Below are 23,576 nucleotides of genomic sequence, written 5' to 3'. Positions count from 1 at the left end.
AATTTCACTTGATGATTGTAGTTAGGCCAATTCGCTTGATGACCATCCGCCGGATCTGTTACCGACTGCCGGGCACAATTTTAAGTAGGAAAAGTTTTTCACAGCAACAATTCTAAATAAGTTCATATGTAAGGTCAACCGTCTCAGTCTCTGAATTACTGACATGTCCAACTTTGGTTCATATGTAAGACTTAAATTAACTGAAAGGGTGCCAACTTTAGTTTTCTCTGGGGATTTCCATCCAGACCTCTCTTAAAGCACACTGGAGAACTTGCTCAAAGGAATATTGCACAAGCACATACCTCTAGTTAACAACTCAACATCCAAAATGGGCTCACGCCACATTAACCCAACAATATGGAGAAAACTCCAAAAGGAAAAGGCAATGACAAATATCATCAGAAATAATAAAAGTATCCAAAACTCCAAATAATGTTTTCTCCTCCATCGAACAAAAATTGTTCCGAGCATTTCTCTGCCCTCCCACATCTCAGTCCCTAGTTTTGTGGTGTTTGTTTACTTTTTTCCCGTCGATGTGTAATTCAATAATTCACTTAGATTGGACAGGGTGGAACATCAAGAGTAATACCAGCTTGAATTTGACCCCAGCCAATCAGACGCCAGTGCCTATCAATTCTGCGGCTCAGTGCAATTTTTTCTCCTTTGCTGGTGCACACAGGGGATGTAAGCTGCAGTTTTGCAAAAACATTCTTGACAGCAACAACACGAGCCCCTGTTGACATAGATCCTATGTTCAACATGAGGATCTCTCCCTTGGCCAGCTTTGAGACCTTACCCTGCCTTTCTGTGTCCTTTGTCCTAACACCAAGCAGCCGCCGCAGCAAAAAGAAATTAACCTGCAGTAAAACAAGGCATGTTTAACAAGAAACAATAAAGAATTTGAATGAAAATGTAACAGAATCACTTATGTTCAATTTTCAAATGCCCTCATAAAAAGAACATTTGCATTATACACAACAATATTGCCCATCACAAACTTAATCAGACACGTAACTCGACAACGCCTTGAAACCATGTTCTAGCAGCAAAAAGCTTACCTCTAGTTCAACATAGACTTCAGGGAGTGAACCAACTTCTCCAAGAACCTGGCCCACCAACCTATCAGCTCGTGTAAGTGTGGGGTCCATTGTCGTTCCTACTCCAATAAGGCCTCCAGGCACAGCAAATTGTAACTCATTTTGCTCAGCATACAAGGAAACTATCCTGGAGTATATAGGCGTGCACTTGATGTTGTCATTTTCGTCCTTGACGACAATACCAGGACGAACCTCAATATATTGATTTACCTTCAGAACACCCTGCAAGAATGATGCAATAGCTATTTAACATTGCTACCAGTGGCAGACTAAGTTGCATGTGGCTACATTGGAGTAGAGATAAAAGGGAAAAAATAATGAAAATGGACTTGGATAACTCAACCCCAGTAGAAAACCAGTTTCAGGCTTTTCAGCGTCATATATGGTAGCTGAAATAAGTTAATACTTAACAAGTTACTTGGGAAAAAAAAGGGGGTGTGAGGCAAACAAATTTAGTTATTACATATACGAAATCTACCTTCAGGATACTTCCACCAGCAACACCACCTTTGATTTCATCAACTTCAGACCCAGGCTTATTGACATCAAAAGACCTTATTACAATCATATTTGGGGGTGAGATGAAGTTCCTTTCTGGGATAGGGATTTTCTTCACAATATATTCACATACAACATCAATATTGTACTTCAGCTGGGCAGAAATCGGTACCACTGGTGCACCATCTGCGACAGTTCCCTGTGGAAACAGTTCGGAAGAGATTATTAAATACGGATATAAATACAATCCAGTTGCATCAGATCACTGACCGACCTCAATAAATTTCTGAATGGCTTCATGCTGGTTGATGGCAACATTTTCCTGAACAAGATCAACTTTATTCTGAAGTATTATGATATGTTGGAGACGCATAATTTCAACAGCAGCTAAATGCTCTGATGTCTGGGGTTGAGGGCAGCTCTCATTTGCAGCTATAAGAAGTAAAGCTCCATCCATAATTGCAGCCCCGTTAAGCATAGTAGCCATGAGAATATCATGTCCCTGTGGGAAATAGTGACGTTAAAGAACAGCTTATTATGAACACAATAGAGTGGAGCCTACTGAAAAGATTGGACCACAAATAATCTTAAGAAGCACACAGAGCAACAACATAGGAACCGAAAGAACAGCCCCCACACCAATTCAATATTCAGATAGCATTCTTCTAAAAGTTATCTACAATGGAATACAATGCCAAATGCTAAACCATAGCAACACGAAGCCTTACCGGGCAATCAACAAAAGACACGTGTCTAAGCAATTTCATCTTATAGTTCTCAAACCCCGGCACATCACACATTGGACTATCCTCTTTTCCACTTCCATATGCCCTGAAAAGAAGGAACATATAATAAGAACCAAGAAAGAAAGCACATGAATTACCACAATCCACATGGTCATTGCTTACTTGTAGCACATGGGCCGAGGACATCGATCGTCTTCGCACTTGTATATCTTCGCATTGGCATATCCAAGCTTGATGGTGATATTACGTTCCAGTTCATTTTTGAAGCGAACAGTCTGCAGGCAAATCAGATGATAAGAACTTCCAGTGCAAAAGGAGAACAGTTATCAAGGTTCAGAGCTCATTAAAGCACCCAAATACAAAGTACTCACCAATTTGTATCTCTACATCTACTGCTAATTAATGGAAGACTTAGTAAAATGCACTAATCAGATTCACAGAGATTTTATTGAAGTTTCAACATTGCTTCTTAGAGAGACATAGTGGTGTGTCCCAATAATAACAGAATGAGTGAAATACCTGGACACCAGATATGGCCTTCACAACTGTTGACTTCCCATGAGCCACATGACCAATGGTGCCTGAGGAAGCAAAAGAAGGCATTGAAACTAGCATATTGAAATCCTTTCCAGGCAGATAACAAATTAACATTCAAATTATTGAGATACAGATAACATGAAACATGGGAAATATTCACAGGAACAGGCAGTTGAAGTAATCTTAATACAAGCTCACCAATGTTTATTGTGGCCTGCCGAGATATAACCTCAGGTGAAAGTGGATGTAGTTTTGTTACATCCAGCTTGCTTAAGTCCTGCTCCATCAAACCTTTCCTAGACATTTTGGCAGCTCTAGATAAGCTGGTCTCACTCAATTCCAAATTGCAAGATCTCGGCTCAGATAAAAAATGCCTCTAGCAGAAATAGCCTGCAAGAAAAGTAATCATTATTAGTTGCAAAGGCAAGCCCTGTTTGCTTACATCCATAAAAGTTGCATCTGTATGCAAACATAATCTGGTAAAAAAACCTCAAGGGGACAAAGCGACTGAAGAAATTCAAGGCAAAATCAATTCAATAATACCAGATATTTTGGCTTCAGAAGAAAGACGGTTAGCATCTTGATTGGTGTAAATAATGAAATGGGCATTCCAACAGAAACCAACTTATTTTTTGTTGATCACATAAAGAAAGAGCAACTAAGATCAGAAAGTAACATTGCAGGAGTCCTATACAATGATGAAATCACTTAATCTTCCAACGTAACTCTCTTATCAAACTTTGAAAGCAAACGCTCTCATAGGGCAGAACAAATCTATCAAATTTGGTAGGCAAAATCCATACCTATTGTTTATTCCATAATCCAATACTAATATGATATGTAGGTATTACAGCATAATACCTACTAATTCTAATGAGGTGACATAAAATACATTCCACCAGAACTCTTGTATCATTTCAACTGTGGCCTGGCTTGGACTCCTTGTGTGGATCTAGTAAATTAACTGACCTTTGTCTATTCAACTTAGAAACCATATTAATCAAGATATAATCCACTGAGGACATATTCGTCACTTAAAAATACATCAGGCCTTTCCCAGCACATGCTAAGAATAAATCAGTTGTTCCTCAGCACAATACAGACCAATTACCAATGAATCCCATATGATTAGTCCTACTATAGGAAAAGAATGTATCAAGTTAGTCATAAGTTTTATGCCATTCAGCAAATCCTTCAACCCCACTCTTCCAAATCAAATTCATCCACATTCAAAAGAAAATTCACCCCTTCGGCCTTCCAACTACATACACATTAGAATCTATTCTCCTAAAATGCTATTCTCCACAATCCCACAAATATGAAGGAGGACCAGCTATGACTTCTTTTTTAAATCAAACTGTATAATACAATACTGATATCTTTTAGGAGTCTAGAGAAACCAAGACCAACACAGAACCAAAGTCATAGACACAACAAACCATATCCAAGAACCTCAACAAAAATAAAAAAATAAAAAATTACAGCAGCAGAAAGTCACACATAATTTAACTTATTATAAGTACCAAATGAAAATGCACATCTAGAAAATATTTATTCAATGAAGTTAGTTGATTAAGCTTTTGCATTCCATTAACTCCCATACCGAATCTCCCAAATTAAACTACATGCACAAACACAAACCTATCCTGCATAAAGATCAGAATCCATTTTCCCTAAAACCCTAATCTCCAAATCCCATCCCAATACCACGATTCCAACCTAAAATTTAGACAAAAGAATAGAAAGCCAGAAATATATCCAAACAACTCTTCCAGAAACCAAGATAAACCCAGAACTCACACACAAACGCACAAACCCAACTATCTAAAAACCTGGAACGTTCAAGAAGACGTGAAAGTAGGCGAGAAAAACAAGAATAAAATTGATAAAAGTGATGGAGAATAAGATGAATGCGTATAGTAAAGAGAGGGAAGAGGACAGACAGGTGGGCGACCTTTGTCTTAGAGCAGCCGTCGGAGAGCGTTTCAGAAGCAGAGTGGAGAGAAATGGGGAATTTGGCGAAGCTAGGGATAGTTAGTGTTGATAAATTGTTTGTTTTTTACAAAATGACCCCTGATCTTTAAAGTTATTGGTTATGTGCCCCTATGGAGTGGAATTATTGAATTTGTAGCAGTGGTGACTTGCAAATTGGCCTACTCTTTTTGTAGTTTTTGAACCTTTTCGTCCATTCCCACACACATAAAATATAAATAAATAATGTAGAAAACAATACTTATATAAATTAAATACTTGTGTATTTAAATGTCATTATAAACATACCATATTTAAATTAGTATACAAAACATTTGTATAATTTTCAACTTTTAGTTTGTTAAAAAAATTGGCCTTAATATAAATAAAATACGAATTACAGTGCTTACCAATATTCCATTTTACTTTGCAGTATGAGCATGAAAATAAACTTCCTAATTGTAAATAATTCATTTAAGTTTGTGAGGTTGACCATATACATTGTTAACCAAAATATCTCTAGTAATTATTTAGGATAAATTACAAAAGATTCTTTTAATAATCATCATAATTATAAATATTTTTTTGTAATTAACAACCATTTAATGAATACTTTTTACAGTGGCCTATTATGTGGGGGTATTTGTTGGACAGTCATTAATTTTATGGAATATTTCAAAATATAAAAGGGTAATTATAATTATGACAAATTTAAAAAGAGTCTGTTGTAATTTATCATAATATTTAAGAGAAATCATAATGTAGCCATGTTGCTAAAATATTATGTATATACGCTGTTCTTTAAATTCCATATATTTATAAATATTTTTATTTTTTTAAGATATAAATTATAAGAGCGTGAAAAGTTGTTTGATCTAAGTGTATAGTAAGTACATATTTCTTATTATATTGTAGCAAATATAGTAAGGAAATTAGAGAGCAAGAGCATATGCATATCCATTACTTCCATAAAGAGAATAAAGTTGCAAAGAATCAATTCTATTTCTCAGCTGATAAAGAGATTCATACTGAAAAAGTAAGTGGAAAAGTGTTACTTAAGTACCAACACTTTTCAGCTCAAAACATTGTAAACAAAATTTTACTTCATAAATGTTCCTTTTCCCTTTCTCTTTGCTGCAAGTTTTATTTTTTGAAATTCTTTTGCTTTCTTCTTATCACAGCACACACCACAAATACAAAACCTTGGCAAAATAGCCCCCTTTTCCTAAAATCATCGATCAACGGGTAGTTTTGCAGATAAAATAGTTCCCACCAGCTTATGATAGAAACCAGACAAGGACCAAAGATGGCATTCTTGAACTAACTTGTGTGTGATGAATCTTTGTTGAATGACTCCAAAAAAACAAAGATCCTAAGGATGTAACGTCGAAAGTAACCTCAAATCTAAAGACATCTAAACCAGCTGATGGAACAACTGAACAGCATTCCATAACTGCTGAAACTAAGAGTTCTCTTGCCTCACATTCTTTTCCTGTTCAACATTATTCTTTTAACTAAATACTATTACAATTTGGCTACATGGATGCTTCATTATTCTTTTAACTGCTTGATTTTTACATCAAAACTCTACACAATGGATGTGACTGTTAGATCCTTGTCATCGCCAAATATACGTTGTCTGAAGTCGTTGACCATACGAGGAAGCCCTTCCCTTAAGGAAACAGTTGGCTGCCACCCAAGAAGTCGCTGAGCCTTTGAGATGTCCGGTTTCCTCTTGTGAGGATCATCCTCTGTATTTGGTCTGAACTCTATCTGTGCATTCGGATCAATTGTGTCTTGTACTACCTGTACAGTCAAACATATTCCCACTATCTTGAGAAAGCCTTATCAAATAAGAGCATTTGCTGTTTGCAACCGAAACCTAAGCAGGAAGTGGACCTTTTGTTCTAAATTAAGATGCAAAAAGTGTACCTTAGCAAGTTCAAGCATGGTGAATTCACCAGGGTTCCCAAGATTGAACGGGCCTACGTGATCCCCTTCCATCAGTCGCATCAAACCTTCGACCTGTTTATAGTGCAAAGTTGCAAGAAAATTTCGTGTTGTTCACTCATCGCCAAGTAAATCATGCAACAAATGAATTGAAACAGTGAATAATAATACAGCCACAAAACTTTGTCAATGTTGCTGATATGAACTGCACATTAAGAGATTTCAGGAACTAGGTATCTCTTTTACCAGATCAGATACATATTGGAAGCTCCTAGTTTGCTTTCCATCCCCATAAACAGTCAATGGCTCCTTCCTTAAGGCCTGCAACATTTCATCACAACGTTACTAGATAGAACTCGCCAGAAAACGGGGACTTCGTGTTGAAATTACGTCTAGCAGGGAAACAACAATAACAGCAACTCCCATTACCAGTCCTTTGTTCTTTAAGTAAACATCATTAGATGAACGAGTCTTACTGAAAACAAATGGCAGCATTTGGACAGACCTGAGCAACAAAATTGCTGACGACACGCCCGTCATCAATGCACATACGTGGTCCATAAGTGTTGAAAATTCTTGCAATCCTCACCTGGAAAATAGTTACATAAATACTAAGTGAGGAATTGCACATAATATTTATTGATATCGATTATCTGGTAAGATCTTATAACCTCAAGGTTGAGTCCTCTGTGGTAATCCATGGTCAATGTCTCAGCTGTACGCTTTCCCTCATCATAACAACTACGAACACCTGTTCAGAAGTCGAAACTGGTTGAGCTAAAATTGTTCTCCTTACTATAAGAAATTTGAATTGGATGCTAACTTATCCAGTTCTTGGAGACAAGTAGTATCTATCTAAATATGTAATCAGGACAAAAAGCCTTCAGATGAATGTTTCATAGTAATGTTGAAAATTCTGAGGTTTCTCAGCTGACTCACCAATGGGATTGACGTTGCCCCAATAAGTTTCAGCTTGGGGATGCTGCAAGGGATCACCATACACTTCACTGGTGCTAGTAAGCAAAAAACGTGCACCAACCCTCTTAGCCAGGCCCAACATGTTCAATGTTCCCATCACATTTGTCTTGTGATCCCTAGAAAATAAAGTCAAGGAGTCTTCCAAGAACGTCCACTTTAACACTCATGAACTATCATTTACAATAAACTAGTGAAATTTCATGCTCCCCAGGAATAAGTGAACAGATTTGTCTGACTTATCAAGATTTCAGTGTAAGACTGCAGAAACACTAGATGAAGATTGTCTGACTAATGTAAGAAATTCAAGCAAAGAACCAAAGTTAGTAAGGATATAATTGTCTTGACAGGGTTGAACTTGTAATGTACTGGAGATGCAGGGCAAGCCAAATGGTAGATTTGATCGACTTCTAGCAAAATGGGTTCGACTACATCATGTCGAATGAGCTCGAACCTTGGGTTTCCGAAATGGTGAAAAAGATTCTCTTTCCGTCCTGTGAAGAAGTTATCGATCACAATCACACTGTCACCACGATTTATCAGACGGTCCACCAAATGGCTCCCTACAAAACCAGCTCCACCTGTGACTAAAATCCTCAAACTTTTGCTTTTCAACCCCAAAGGAATCTTTCCACCTGCATTGCGCTCGCATTTGGTTAAAACAACAAACTTACTTGAAATGTGATTCTGCAAAAGACAATCTCTTAGGAAAACTTTACACATACTTTAACTAACGTAACCTACTACGCACGCCAAATTATTGAGCTAGTGTCATTTTCTTGGCTAGCCCAGAGAGCAAATATCATTCTCATAATCTCCATATATGTACATGCCTAAAAAGATCATAGAAGTAGAGAAACATAGTTTCAAGAAAGCGAGAAGTAGCCGAATGGAATGAAAACAGTAATCACGTTTAGTAAATATTTATTCAACAAAGCTAATATACAGAAAACCAGATTTTGCACATTCAACATCCACAAAATTCCAATCTTTTTAGCATTGCCTCGCACAGAATTTCGATAAAATAAATACAGTGAAAAGAAAAGACATCATAATACCTTAAACAGAACGAAGGGAAACAGAGGGAAAATTGTTACATAGCATCCTCTATGCAAAATCAATATTGACAGCAAAAATCTTGTATAGACATGATAGATCACAACCCGGAAATTAGAGGGGAAACAAAACACACAGAGAGAGCAAATGCGATTTGCAGGATTCAAGATCCTTGTTGCTAAACGATATACCTGCACTGAGGTGACCAAATCCACCATTCAATTCATACCCAACCCGACGACGAACGGCAATAGAAGAATCATCAAAGGCAGAGATCAATCCCTTTTGCGGCAGAGAATGGGAAGGAATTACATTGAACACCACGCATGCAATGGTGATTCCAACCAGAAGACAAACAAATCTTTGTTCTCCAAGAATGTACTGAAAAGGGTACGTTACAGAAAATCTCCTCTCATGTTTCTTGAAGCAGCTCCGTTTTAACTGCTGATCAGTGCCCATTTCTTCCTCTTGTTTTGCTCTCTCTCTTTTTTGTGCTCCGATCACTGCCAAAAAAAAACCAAAAAAGATAAAATCTTGGAAGGTAAAAGAGCTGCGAAGAGAAGCTATGAATGAGATAAATGAATGAAGATTTGAGATGCGGATTTTATTGTGTGGGGAAGGAAAAGGAAAAGCAAAAGAATGGAAATTGGAAATTGGAAATTGGAAAGAAAGACAAGTCAGGTAGAAAATCTGAGAGAGATTAATGACAAATGCATGTGCATGCAGTAATATAGATACATACATTCTTGATTGTATGTGTATGGGAGTGTGTTGAGTGTGAAAAACTCAAAGTGAGGAGGGAGTGGTGAGATCTGAGCTTTTGCATGAAATTCGGAGTAAGATCGCTGCCTGGGGCGTGACTCTTGCTATTTTCTGTTTTCTATCAGTTTTAAATAGTAAAACTTTTTAACCTTAATTTTAACCTCATCTCAGTTTACCAGAAATAACCAGAAGATGTAAGGAAAGTGCTCTGTTTCACAACAAATTTGATCACTTATTTTTAGACCCAAAATATGGCAAATTTCCATTACATTCAAAGCAATTCAAGAATTACTTCCTGGGACTTTGATTTCTTACCAATTTTATTTCCTTGATAATCTGCTCAATTTAGTCTTCAATTCCAATTTTCTTGATGAATTCACAAAATTAAATTAACAAACAAAAAGGGATATTGCATGTTTCTTTTTTTTTTCATTGAAAAACTCTCATTTCTGCCTTAATGTTGAAGTTTGATAATCTTGGCCCATTTTTTTAGGCTGATGAAAAGCATTTGTCAAACCAAAGATTACTTACAAAGTACAGAAACTGAAATGCAAATTGAGTAATGACAGACAATTAATGCAGAAGGCGTTTTTGTGTATAATCACTCGTAGCATTAAAATGTCATGAAACACCGCACAGGTCTGTGGATTATATACCATGCAATGAACAATTGTCCTTTCACCAAAGTTTAGGTGTAGAAAAGTTGATACTCATGTATTTAAATTTCCCAACATAGCATATATTAGTCCTGGCGTATCCAACAATTCATTAAATATATACTTGTGACATGATTAATTTGAGTTTCATGTAGCTATTCAAACTAAAATTTCTCTTACATTACAAGTCATTGTCTATAGAACACCTTACTGTGTGCGTGTAAAGACACAAAACCCGTTGTGTTTAGCATTACATAGAAACGAATTCTCCCATCACATTCTTGAAATAATCAACAAAAAGAACGCAGAAAATGTATAAACCAAGACGAGAATGCCAACAATTATTCAAATAATCGTTTAAACTGTTTTGCAATTGCATCACAATTTGAAGGGTCACAATGTCAGAAGAAGCAGCTCCTCATCTACCAGAACTCCTTGTCATCAAGCAATTGCTAGCATTTCCAACTACAACATATCGAATAACATGGAACGAACCAACAAATATGAAAACGGTTGTTTCTGCCTTCTGGTCTTCAAATTCCCTGTTGAAAAAACTACTATTTCTTCAAGGCTATGAAGCATGGCTTCCACTTTATGTTCACTAACAGAAAATTTTTGCATCTATGCAAAAATGCTGTGTGCTACTCTATCCACTTGGATAGGAAACTACTAAATTAATGCTAAGCAGCAGCAGCAGTTTTTCAGACATCATACAAAAAGATGAAGTTCAATTCTTATGGTGCTCGTTCAGGTCGAGGAACTTTGCCACACGCTCTGCTTTTGCACCTGTCTTGTGATCGTAATATTCGACAACAGCAGCCCCAGCTAATGCAGCAAGAGTAAGTGCTTGAGCATGCAACCTGATTTTCAAGCAATTGTGTATCAATTATGAGCATGGTGCAAGTAACAAGAGCAAACAAATGTGATAATGGCATAAAAAGAGGATGATATGGAAAGGGGAAGAGAACTCTATTTTTATTTATCAGAAATGTGCTCATCAAAGTTAATACGGACAATAGCAAGATTTGGCTGTGACAGATCTCATGCTTCATTTTATATAAAATGGGGAGACCGCATGGTGAAGAGTCTTAGTCTCAGAGTAATGGAATAATTGTTCCACTAATAGCAAACCCTTTAATTATTCCTCCTAGCTTAAGATTCTGGCAACCAGATTCAGCAATCAGAAACTTGACTTGTTTGTAGAACCGACTCCAGCTTCTTAAAAATATTATTTTTACAATTACAAATAAGACTTTTGCTCGAACATGCATTAGTACCATATGGGATCAAATTTAAACCAAAAATTAATCAGAATCATCTTCCACGTCATCCAATTGTATCATTTTCTTGATTTGAATACCTTAATCTGCTGCGGAAGCCTGACATCTTTTACAACCAATTCGAATAGCAAGATTCTTATTAATGTTAACACTAAATGGTCTATTATGAAAATGCAGATTCCGCGCTATTGCATCTGCCTATATTTCCAAAATCCACATCACAATCAGCACATCAAGCAACATGCAATATTGGCAAAGCAAAAATCTTCATCAACATATGCCAAATTAGTCAGTGATCCCAAATCATCAGTTCATTGGCACATAAGTTGTAACACTAATCCTATATCTCCCAAGAACAGCCTAGTTCTTATGGAAACTATTACAACAGCAGTTATCTTTCAGCATTCAAACAAGACAAAATTACATATGCTTCAGATAACATGAATCAAAGCGAAAATTAAAAGAGAAAGAGATCATTAAATGTTTTATCAATCTTACCTAGCATGAATAATCTTGACGCTGGTTTTCATATTGGGCTGAGACCAATTATATGCCATTGAACCCACAATCCCACTCGCCCACAACGTCCCTTCAAACAATCAAAGACAAAAAGAACAAAAACCCCAATCAAAATCCAATCTTGGGATAAACATCACAACAACAAACGGGAAAACAAAAAATGGCAAATGAACATATATACACATATATATCATTACCAACAGTACGAAGCTTGTGTTCGACAACCCATTCCCTGATAGATTCAAGCTTGCCCTTTTCTTCTCCCATTCTTTTCTTCTTGTTTTTCTCTTCTTTTTCTTACAATTACAATTACACGAATGTTTCGTCCGTGTTTTTTCTTTCTTCCGGGAAGAGAACTATGACACGATTCTTTGAAATAGGCCTTTTGACCGTCCACGTTGCTGGAACGTGTTCGGTGGCTGATCGTCTTCCTTTTGTTGCCTAAAGTTCGGCTTGGCCCAAACTTTTGGCCCAAAACTGAAATTTTCTCAACTTTAGACATTTAATTAATAAAATGTGAATCCGTGTAAATAATAAAGTTTTTAATTTCTATTTCAGTGTTATCGGGGTGAGATCCTCTGCGATCTAGAGCTGATCTGAATGGTAATCTAGTAATAATTTGAAACAGGGTCAGATGAGTATGTTAAGTTGGACTAGTGTGGTTAATCTGACTGGATAAATAATACGTGAATTTTTAAAATATTTATATATTTTTTCATTTGTTTGGGGATATTTTAATTATTATATTGATCTAAGTGTATTTTCCCCTATCACAGTAATGTCACACTTGCGTAGAACAAAATTTTGTTTAGAAGATAATAGTTAATTTCTTATAATACTTTGAATAAAAATAATAGTTTCTTATATATATCACATAATCTAATTACCAATCATTTTCATAAAGAAAAAAGGAGCACATCGAATGTGCCTTTGACACTATTAATAAACTTTACTTTTTTAAGGTAAAATAACTATATTTTCATATTAAATTCGACACCATAAACTTTAGTAGCACTTTAGAACCATAACACGCAATTGTTACGTCCCGAAATGAGTATTATTACATATCTTCATAACAAAGAAAATGAGTCATATACCTTTCACCTTTGGTATTCAAGCAATTTACACGGCCAACAACTTATAATACAATCAACATTTACATGACTGTATATATGGCTAACACTTTCCTCTCTCTATATTTACACAAAAATTTTCTAGATTACAAGAATCATTACATCATGGGCAAGAATGCAGGTGGTCTTTGTATAATCTTCTTCTAAAGAGGAATCCATCCCTGTCATTCGGAGTAAGACTTAGTAATGAATGAGCTGAAAGCAGAAAATCATGTGAGGTGATGAACATATATTACCTTGATAACTCCTTTCTCAGTTCCACACAGGATCATGTCATTTGCTGACAGCAGGCTTGTTATCTTGCTTCCAGCTGATAGTCTTCCAACTTTGTGCTGTGTCCCTCTCAACCATATCTGTTATTACATCAATGTACGTCAATTATTAGCGACAGCCTTATTGCTAAAAGAACGACGTTTCTTGTGAAAAGATTGTGCTAATATAGTTCATGTATAAATATTCATGATTTATTGACAATTAAGTTTACGATGGAAAACTACCTGGAGGCTGCTCATTGATGTGCTGCAATTCAAATATATGAAGTCCTCAACTACCTCCATTGCAAGAATGCTTGCTCCCTTCTCCGGTACTATTGATATTTGAGGCTTGCTGCTTCTTCTCCAGTCCTGGAATTGCTTGTTCGATCAATATGATACTACGCGCATTAAACATACGTCAGTTGAGAAATTAGCTAGTTTTAGCTTCTTCTTGCTACCTTCATTTTTGAGCCCTCAAGAAGCAAGCTTCCACTGTATAACCAGTCTTTATATATGGAAACTGAGCTTATTGGCTTGTTCTGCATCCAACTCTTTGAGGGTGCTTTGATCTCTTGCTGTCGGTTGTTTATGATCATCAACTCCTGGATTAAGTATCATGTCACCAACCATTTTAATTTGTGAGTATATGTTGCGATTGAAAAACAAGCATTAACTGTACCTGGATGCTTGAATCCATGCAGCCTGCATACACCTTTCCCTGTGCTACCCTTATGCACTTGACGCGTTTGTTCTTGAAAATGTCTTTAGCTTTTCCTGATGCATCGATGACCTGAAGACAGGAAATTTGGCAATCTCAGCTTGCAGTTACAGAAGTTCCACATCTTTTGCTAATATAATAGCTACCTTCAATTTATGGTTTTGGGTAGTTGCAAAAATCAGTTCGCCCCAAGAGTCTATACTTCTAATTGATTCCTTTGTTGGTATTACTTCAATGCATTCGAGGTTCCTTTGGAGCATTTGCCACATCTGCAAAAGAACAAAAATCTCAGTTTGGAAAACATAGTAACTCTTCCATTTATCATATGTATAATTCATGAATTAGTTACCTTAATTGTTTTATCAGCAGATCCACTGAGAAGGCAGTTCCCAGGTTCATACAGAGCAAAGCACGTTACGGCCTTCTTGTGCTCCTTCATCTCCTGGACAAGTATGGCTTTCTGTCCCTTGATGTCCCATACCTATGATTAAAACCATATCCATCAAGATGATACTAGCTGTCACGTTTATAAGGCAGCATAAATTATACTTTCTTGGCTGTGAATATGTAACATGCTTGCCACCAGCAACAACTTGGTAATAATTGGCTAGAAAGAAGGAATCACCAACCTTAATAGAACCATCTGCATATCCACTGTGGAGCTGTCCTTTGTAGTAGATGAGGGCAGTCACAGCTCCACTACATTTAGTTCCCGCTTCCAGAATTTGGCTATGAACGCATGATATACGCTGCATGGGCCGTTTAAAGTTAAACCAAGTTAATGTCTTGGGTCTGACATGTGTGTGTGTCAAAAATAACCTATTATATGTTCACAACATTCTGAAGTTTTCTGCACACTTGTCTAGTGTTAATGTAAACGCTTTTGTTGGCGAAACTGGAGGTCTGTTACCAAACTCACCCACTTATTTGGCTGGAAATAATCAGCCACTTTCAGTAGTTCTTCAGCCATCCAGGTCACATTTGATAAACGTCTCAGTGATTCCCGAACTCCCTCTGATAGATTAATTATCTTCTTCATCCCTGCCACAAGGAAGTTCCATTAACATGATGCCTTGATCTAAAAATAACCATCACACTAGCTTTCTCTACTGGAAGATCGTCAGTCTCATTTACGTCAGTATATTACATCTGTGACAGACCCTTTTCTGCTGTATAAGGATTACCTCTTCCTGAAGTATAGTTATAGATGCATAAACATGCCAGGAGCCTTTCCTCAAGCTCCAGACCAGGATGCAAAAATTGTTCAATACTGTGTAGTATGATCTCACAAGCAGCATGCCTCAATTCATCAGGACCTTTCACTAGTTCACACCCGAGCCAAGCAGTAGTTATGAGACAGTCTCTTGATATTCTTTTTAACTTGCTGTTAAGTCCCTTATCCAATGCATGAAAGACCGAAGTCCCCAGATGGAGTATCCGTTGTGCAATTTTGCTGCACCATGAATCTATTCCAGCATCCTGTATGTAAATGCATTTTCTTTACTACTTTTTAAAGAAGGGACCTTTGTTTTTCATTCATGCATATGCTAAGAGTTCAACCTTAATATACCTGTAGACTTTGATCAAGGAAGTCGTAGTTTTTAATCAAATTCCCATGATATGCCAAGGTCAAGCCAGTCTTTTTCACCAGCCATGCCGTTGTATATGGCTCCCCAGTCCAAGAGTAAGTTCCACCAAGATTTGATAGGATGAATGCTGACAGAGCCTGTGTGGAGGGGCACTCTTCACAGGTCAGTGACTCAAACAGGGCCTCTGCTGCCTCTTCCCTATATATGCATTTCGCGGATGTATCTTCCTGAAAACATTTTTATTCCTCAGATGAAATAAGAAAGCACTCAATCTAGTGTATGATTCATAATTGAGAACTGGGTCATTGTTCTTATTTATTTATTTATGAATTTTTTTCAACTTCTGTATAGACTTACAAGAACTTCCAACTGAAGTAACAAATTAGCTGCTAGAAGCCTGTATTCCGGTTCAGAATTCTGCAGGAGAAGGAATAGAGCACACATATTGTTGATGCTTCCTTGTTTATGCATCTGCTCAAACAAAGCAATGGCTGATGACCTGATGAAAGGACAGATTCATGAGCAACTGAACTTATAAATCATTATTTGGCAAGAATTCACAAACTTAGAGCATTGCTTCATACCGTGGCATTCTTTGCAGTTCGTTAAGAAACTCTAGTGCGATAGATGATGCACGTTTTTGGTTGCTCCACAGGAGAGAGACCAAAGGAGCCACCGGAGAAAACTCTGATATGTATTTTCTGCATTTTCCATCAAATCTCATACAACTGACAAGGATAGCAGCCAAGGAAATGAACTCCTCAAGGTTGTCTTTTCTTGGTACTTTGAGGAGTCCAGAAAGTACCCTTGGTGAGCTGATTGCAGCCAAGTGCATCCTATTTGTTTCATAGTCAAATGCTGTTACTAATACCTCAATGATCATCAACGATGCAGCCGGAGGTGTCAGCAGGATTGATGTTAACTCTAGCTTGCAACTCTTTGAAGTGCAAACTACCTCCACAAGACATGGTAAAAGTTCAAGCGTTTTGATTTCTGCAGGAGATGGATTTATCAAATATATAAGGATGACAGCCTCGTGTATATTCCGTTTGAGGGCCGTTGCCAAATCATACAACTGCAGTCCTTTCCTCTTGATATCCTCTATGACTGATCTATTTGCCGTGACAATAGTTGAAAGTATTGCCACTGACGTTCTGACCACCCTTTCTTCTTGGGAAGTTGAAATAGCTTTTAGCAGCTGATCCAGGATTATGTCCTTCAAGAGAGAATATTTCAGCCCTGATTTGCTGTTTAATATCTCGTAGATAGTCTTCATTTCAACTGTGTAGTCTTCCTCACCGTTACCCAATTCCTCCGTGAAGCATAACTTTGAAATTATCTTCTCAAGAACTCCACTTTGTTCAAAGAAAAAACTCTCATCCACTTGTTGATGAACTTCAGATAAAGTTGTTCGGCAGCTTGAGCTTTTCTTCATCCTTTTAGAACTCTTTTGGTGAAGGGGTCTGGACAACTGACAATTTTTCAAAGCAATTGAGCCGATACAATGTAGTTTCTCTACCTCGTCTATGTAATCATCATTGAAAGGAGCATACTGATCCATTTTTCTGAGGCCTAATGCTGATACATCTGTATCACAAAATGAAGTGGAGAAACTCCGCGAAATGCATTCCATGACCTTCTTTTCATCAACTTCTGTTTGCCGTTGAAGAGATATCGTCCTTTCCGGCTTTGGCTTGCAAGAGGGGGCTCGCATATTCCTGTTTCAGTCATGTCATTAGTTCATAGGAAATTTGTTTGCAATTCCTAAGTATGATATTCAAGAATTTGAGGTTTGAAGTTACCATGATAGTGAACCATACAGACTAAGAGGTTCTGCTTGATGATCTTCTGCAATAACTCTTCCATTTCTCAGTGAAATGATAGTATTTTCTGTATAATTCTAGTTGACAATGATGCAAGAAAAATGGGATTTCAGTTGAAAGTGCAAAAATAATCTATATGTTTCATGTTTTGCCATTGAAAAGCTTTTGTGAATGATCCTATTTGTAGAGAAATACCTGAGGGAAATCTTCTTCCACGGAAGAGCTGTTGTCTGAATGTAAGGAAATTGGTGTATCTGGCTCAGACTCTGTTAAAATATCTCTGAGGCATTTGACATTAGAGCTTCCTCTAGTTTCTCTAAAGCAACTCTTTTCTGAATAAGCTACTGTTTTCATGTGGTTTTCGGGCTTGGTGTTACTAGTGCCAAGAGACTCTTGTTCCACATCATTAGTAATGACTTTTTGAGGATTAGGCGGGTCCGTATTTTGCAGCTGCATCAGTTCTTTTTCATTTGAGCATCAACAGAAACGGAAGACGTGTTGTAGAAAAATAAAATTATTGGTTTTCCGTAGTTCAAAACTTTATTCCCGTGATCGAACTGGTGGTGCCATTCAAGCAAGAAAGCTAGTATGTGGAAACATTTGCAACTTGTCTACCTAATTTCCTATCAATATGACTTGTTCCCACCTCAAGTTCAGGGTCCTATGTTATGATTCATGAAATGTACTGAAGAAACAATATTGTTATTCATGATGAATTTAATGATGTTTCTTACAATCAATTGAAACTGTAAATGTCAATGAACTTACATTCTGATAAGTCCTTAATCCAGTTCTATGTTCACATGAACTATGAGCCTCTATGCTTCTGGACCTCTGAACCCTGTTCCTGATCAGCAAATAAAATGAGAAATCTGTAAGCATTTAAAAGTTTGGAAAAGTTGAAATTTCAAGCAACATACTCATGTTCAAATTTGATTCGTTTCTAATCAAATTTCAAGAACAAGCTTAAATTCATGCCTCTTCAAGAATGCATACTGGACTTCCCCATTAAGTCCAGATTGACAGAAAAACTTACACAGGACATTGAGGCTTCTCATCCCCCAAAGATACACCACCCCCTCGAATTCCCTGGAAAGCATCGCCTTTCGACATGATCTGATAATACATTAACCAGGGCTTATATCTTCTTGCCATCCATCTCATCACATCATCAACCATGCCCTCATCATCCACAGCATTTACCCGTCGGCTGCCAAACGATTTCCCAACTTTGTCCCTGATGAACAGGGCAAACAGGCCCTGGAAAATTCCAGGAGCTAATTCTGTGCATACAAGCCTGGGTGAGACTGAAACCGCCTGAAGAAAATGCATAGAAGCCTGCCACTCATTCTTCCTCAGCAGTTCAACTATACACAGGTAAAAGTATGAGCAGGAAACTAAGAAACTGTTTGGAATTCCCAGTGTAACTCCATTCTCATCCAATGAGGCTGGAACTTGAAGCATTTTCTCAGAACTCTCCAGCCTCATTGCACTATCTTCCGTGCACTTGGCTTGAGCTGCTGACTCTGTATTCTCAATACCCCAGTAAAGATTTGACATCACCGAATGCTCGGAGAACTCAAAGAATTCCTGTGATTGAATCTTGAGCTTGGAAGTGCATTTCAGTTTTAAGGTCTTTTGGGCTTCAAAATCTTCAAGAATGGCATTCATGTGCTGATTGATTACGGCAACGAGTTCACGTACCGACTCGAGCTCTAGTTTCTGATTGTCATCAGAGAAGCTCAATGGGGCTGGAGAAGGGATTGAAGCCATCAGAACAAGAAGATTGCTTCAAGAAAGATAAGAAGGAGACGGGTTGATTCCACACATACTTATATGTATTTGTGTGTGTAAGTTTCTTGAATAATAATAACAGAGGTTTTTTGCAGCAATCCACACTCGTGACTATTTCAGACAACTCCAAATTCCATTTAGGCCTCAAAAAAGATTGCTACAGACAGAAAATTATGGCTGTTGCTTCCTTCAAATGAGGGATAGTGGGCCTATAAACTACACACACAAACACACTTTCAGCTAATAGTTACTTTACAGACAACATATTTACTATGTTATCTACTTAAGCACTTTGATTTGTTAATCACTTTCTTGATTATGGGGCTGCAAGAATTTCATCACTAGCATGTAAAGATGCTCTCAATTTTGAGATGAATAAGGCAATGATTGATGCAAATGTAGTATGTTAATACACTGTTAATGTCTGCAATTATTGTCACATAACATCATAAATTAAGTTTTGCTAATTCCTTGAGTTGTAAGATACACTGTAAAGGTGTTTGTGGTGTGGGCAGAATGGTTTTTATTTGTCTCATCTGTGATATTAATAATGGTTGTGGAAATCCAGAGTGAAGCAGAGGTGCAGTAGTAGGTTTCTGTTTGCTTTGTGTCTATTTTGTAATTATTCTTGGTTAGATTATCATTTATTTTTTGTGTATGTATGTTATTATTATTAACTTTAACATTATATTAAATACCCAATTTATGTTAGAACCACATGCCCCCCTCTATTGCAGCTTGACCTGTCAGAGCAGGATTATCAGTTCAGATGAGTTGGCCCCATTGTAATAACCATGAAAGCTGCTACATATATATCCACACACAAACAAATATATATATATATATATATTTCAAAATTTGTCTCTAAGTTTCTCAAATGTGCAATTAAGCGTACTTGAATACTAATTCATTACATTCATATTTCTAAATTAATCAAAGTATTCGAAATAAGTAAACAAACAAGACAAAATTAAAATTAAACTATCTACCCACGTCTAAACGACTCGAACTCAATCTTACCGTTGAAACAAAACCTGGTTAAATCTAAGATTTTAAAAATTCTAAGAAGAAGTGGAAAAAACATGAAAAGGTGGGGCAATGATAAAATGTGTGATGGTTGAGGAAAAAAAAACATGGATACCTCTGTCCCAAATTTAAATTTCTCTTGTTTGGTTTGATGAATGCCAATTCTGATAAACCAAGAGACACTGTAATGAAAATGACTTGACCCCAAACCAGAACCCAATGCAAAACTCATCCACCATTCTCTTCTCTTTCTGGGTAATAAACCTCTCAAGAATTCCTGCAAACTCTCATTTCAGCATATTCTCACGGACTTCACTCTTCCTCATATTCGTACCCGATGTTAATTTCTTTTCAAATACCAACCTCGTGCTCTAAATATTTCGTCTAATTTAAAGAGGGTTTGGCGAAATATATTTAAAATATTTTATAAAATTTTATTTTAAAAATAATTTTTTGAAGTGTTGAAATAAATAGGATGATGGGCTCATAAGATATATGTAATAATAATTTGGATAAATTACAGTTACGATCGCCATTTGGGAAATCGTAAATATCACTCTTAAAGGAAAATTACTATGCAATCCCTAAATAGTAAGGTAGAAATTATTATTTTTACCCTTGCTATTTAAGGAAAAAATGTTTAAAAAAAAAAAGGAGAGCGGGTAAGTTAATAATCAATAGAGCATATTATTAGCCCATAAAATTATTTTAAAAAATACATCAAATTAATATTTATAATCAAAAAGAGCATTTCGGACACGTTACTAGATAAATTGGATGAGAACTAGACAGAAGTTAAAATTAACAGGTATTTATGATATTCCAAACAATGAGGAGAGATTTATAATTAAGGTAAATTATAACGAGCTTTCCTAAGGTTCAACATAATTACGACACCCGCACATGATTTAAAAAATTACTAATACCCCCTAATATACGATGAAAACACAATTCTTGGATTAAGGCTTGAAATTGTTAACTTTGCCTTTATTGTATTTTTTTAAAGAAAAATTGAATAATTGGAAAAAAAAAGGACAAGTTGGATGGAAAAATTTACAAAATTCTAAAAAAAAGTTTGATTAGTCAATAAATTTTTTTCAAAATGATTTAAAAAATAAGTAAAATTAAATTTATAGTTTACAAGATAATTTTGGTCAGTTTCACCATTAAAAAATGATGAAAAACTAAAGAAAACTAATGAATTGAGCTAATAGTTAGACTACAGTTAAAATCAAAGGCTATTCATAAATTTTCAAATGATGAGAGTATTTGTAATTATGACAAACATCAAGAAACGTTGTTGTAATTTATCATTATAATTATAGTAAATTTAAAAAAAATATAGCTGTAATTTACTTTAATAATTATGTAATAAACATGGTCAAACTTTACTCTCTCTCTCTGTTTTCTTTTTAATATTTTGTTTTGGATCTTATAATTTGGATGCATGAAATTCAAAGGTGAAGATTGGCAGGGAATGTGGGACATAAAGAGAGATAGGAAGCAAGTAGTTGTCTGTCACGGGCACAAAAACATTGGTCCTCCTCTACTCCTAATAATTTCTAGACTGCCGATATATATATGAATATGATAAAACATCAGAAACACAAAGAAATTGATGGGAAGAGAAAAAGGAGAATAAGACAGGTTCCTTTTTACGTGCTTTCCCTCCAAGGACTCAAACCTAACTAAACCTTTGTCCAAAATGGATCATTCCCCCCCCCCCCCCCCAAATTAATGTAGGACTGAACAACACAACACTTGATTTTCCTCCAATAAAAACAAATTTTATTGCATTTCTACTCTTGTCATCTTCCCACAAACTAAGAAGTTTAAGACATTCATCACGTTTAAAGATATTAAATATTAAATATTTTTTTTATTTAATGGGACACAAGAGTCGATCGAGTTAAATAAGATGTTAATTTTGAGTTTAAATTTTATTGTCAGCCCATTTATAATAAAAAAAAAGAGTTTAGTTAACCGTGTTAAGTTTCAGAAAAAGAACGTTGTATGTATGTTAATAGGCTTATTGGAAATATTAGATAATTCTGTCTTTTAACAGTTTAAATCACGTATAAGAATATGTTTGTAGTATCAAATCACACAACAGAAGACGAAATTACATCCGTCGTTAAATTAGAGATCGAGTTTTTTATCTTGAAATTTTACGTCAAGAATTTATATTTTTAGCAACATAAGTTTTGATTTAAGAGACGAAAATATATGTAATACGAAATCTTGTTTTCTTATAGTGAACGTTAAATAGTCTTTCTTTATCACATTGTAAAGATTATTAAAGGTAAATTAAAACGAGCTTTTCTTGATATATATCAATATTTAGATGGTGAATTTTGAAGTACAAATTGTTGAAGAATTATTGGAATTTTATTTATGTTATGGAATAATTAGGGGAAGAACCTCTCTAATCACATGACTAAATCAAATAGTTATGATGAGGAAAAGAGTGAGAGTGGTGTTTTGATCACTAAATCAATCACAAACCCGTGAACCCTTCAATTATTATGGTATTAATTAGTTGGTGTGGAATTTTATGCAAAACCAAAGCACCCATCATTATCATTTTATTTCAACTTATTCTCATCAAAATAAAAATAAAGGATAAATTTCATCAAAATACACAAACATTTTTTTGTTTTTTATAAAATTATAATTGTAGTTACAACAATACCCCTATTTAGAGGCAAAACTTACACAACCATCTTTGAAAAATATTACACTAATACCCCTCAGGGTTTGCTGTAATTTTATATAAAAATATGAGGTGTTTGTGTAATTTTGACTTAATTTCAGGGGTATCAATTTAATCATCAATTGGGGTGGTCTGGCCCAGTATTTACACTCTTCAGATATGGGCTTCCACAAGCCCATTAGTAACTGATAGTGGGCTTATGTGTACAACTTGTCAGCCCATTACCTTATATAATGTTATAATTACGGTCACATATTTCTTTTTTTTTTTTAAGAAAATATAAAGAATTTTACATATAATAATATGAAAATAATATGCATTAAAACATTAAGAATCGATCATTATTGTTTTTTTTTTTATTATGACCCGACAACTATGTGCCATGGAAAAAATTAATAATTATTTAATCGAAATTTCTTTTCCTATATAAAAAATAATTAAAATCTATAATCAGCTTATATATATACAGATTGCATTGA

The 23,576-nt window shown here is 35.8% G+C and overlaps 4 protein-coding genes across 5 annotated transcripts; all 4 read right to left on the bottom strand.

Annotated features, from left to right (window-relative positions):
• LOC105171536 (eukaryotic translation initiation factor 2 subunit gamma-like) lies at positions 222-4,910 on the bottom strand. 2 transcript variants are annotated; one of them, XM_020697037.1, is made up of 9 exons: positions 4,822-4,910; positions 3,077-3,268; positions 2,861-2,922; positions 2,504-2,616; positions 2,324-2,426; positions 1,870-2,097; positions 1,576-1,794; positions 1,059-1,319; positions 222-857 (listed from the first exon to the last, which is right to left on the bottom strand). In XM_020697037.1, exons 2-9 carry the CDS (start codon positions 3,180-3,182, stop codon positions 555-557), a joined length of 1,395 nt encoding a protein of 464 aa, XP_020552696.1. In that variant the 5' UTR covers positions 3,183-3,268; positions 4,822-4,910; the 3' UTR covers positions 222-554. The 2 variants fall into 2 exon arrangements, with proteins under 2 accessions (XP_020552696.1, XP_011090989.1); XM_011092687.2 differs by having other exon boundaries at positions 4,833-4,910.
• Positions 6,044-9,528, bottom strand: LOC105171535 (UDP-glucuronic acid decarboxylase 2). The gene is made up of 8 exons (XM_011092686.2): positions 9,022-9,528; positions 8,111-8,409; positions 7,739-7,886; positions 7,471-7,550; positions 7,305-7,388; positions 7,046-7,120; positions 6,782-6,874; positions 6,044-6,655 (listed from the first exon to the last, which is right to left on the bottom strand). The coding sequence occupies exons 1-8, from the start codon at positions 9,287-9,289 to the stop codon at positions 6,437-6,439; spliced, it is 1,266 nt and encodes a 421-aa protein (XP_011090988.1). The 5' UTR covers positions 9,290-9,528; the 3' UTR covers positions 6,044-6,436.
• Positions 10,563-12,405, bottom strand: LOC105171534. Its single transcript, XM_011092685.2, has 3 exons — positions 12,245-12,405; positions 12,027-12,117; positions 10,563-11,108 (listed from the first exon to the last, which is right to left on the bottom strand). The coding sequence occupies exons 1-3, from the start codon at positions 12,312-12,314 to the stop codon at positions 10,976-10,978; spliced, it is 294 nt and encodes a 97-aa protein (XP_011090987.1). The 5' UTR covers positions 12,315-12,405; the 3' UTR covers positions 10,563-10,975.
• LOC105171533 (putative E3 ubiquitin-protein ligase LIN-1) lies at positions 13,121-19,714 on the bottom strand. The gene is made up of 17 exons (XM_011092683.2): positions 18,601-19,714; positions 18,333-18,411; positions 17,760-18,014; positions 17,544-17,641; positions 16,326-17,459; positions 16,099-16,240; positions 15,723-15,968; positions 15,337-15,631; positions 15,072-15,193; positions 14,782-14,901; positions 14,502-14,633; positions 14,299-14,421; positions 14,114-14,224; positions 13,893-14,036; positions 13,678-13,803; positions 13,417-13,533; positions 13,121-13,341 (listed from the first exon to the last, which is right to left on the bottom strand). Exons 1-17 carry the CDS (start codon positions 19,335-19,337, stop codon positions 13,324-13,326), a joined length of 3,999 nt encoding a protein of 1,332 aa, XP_011090985.1. The 5' UTR covers positions 19,338-19,714; the 3' UTR covers positions 13,121-13,323.

The sequence above is a fragment of the Sesamum indicum genome, linkage group LG10, assembly GCF_000512975.1.
Source record: "Sesamum indicum cultivar Zhongzhi No. 13 linkage group LG10, S_indicum_v1.0, whole genome shotgun sequence".
Taxonomy (NCBI): Eukaryota; Viridiplantae; Streptophyta; class Magnoliopsida; order Lamiales; family Pedaliaceae; genus Sesamum; species Sesamum indicum.
The sequence above is the reverse complement of the archived record's forward strand: the minus strand, read 5'-3'. Positions and strand labels throughout refer to the sequence as shown.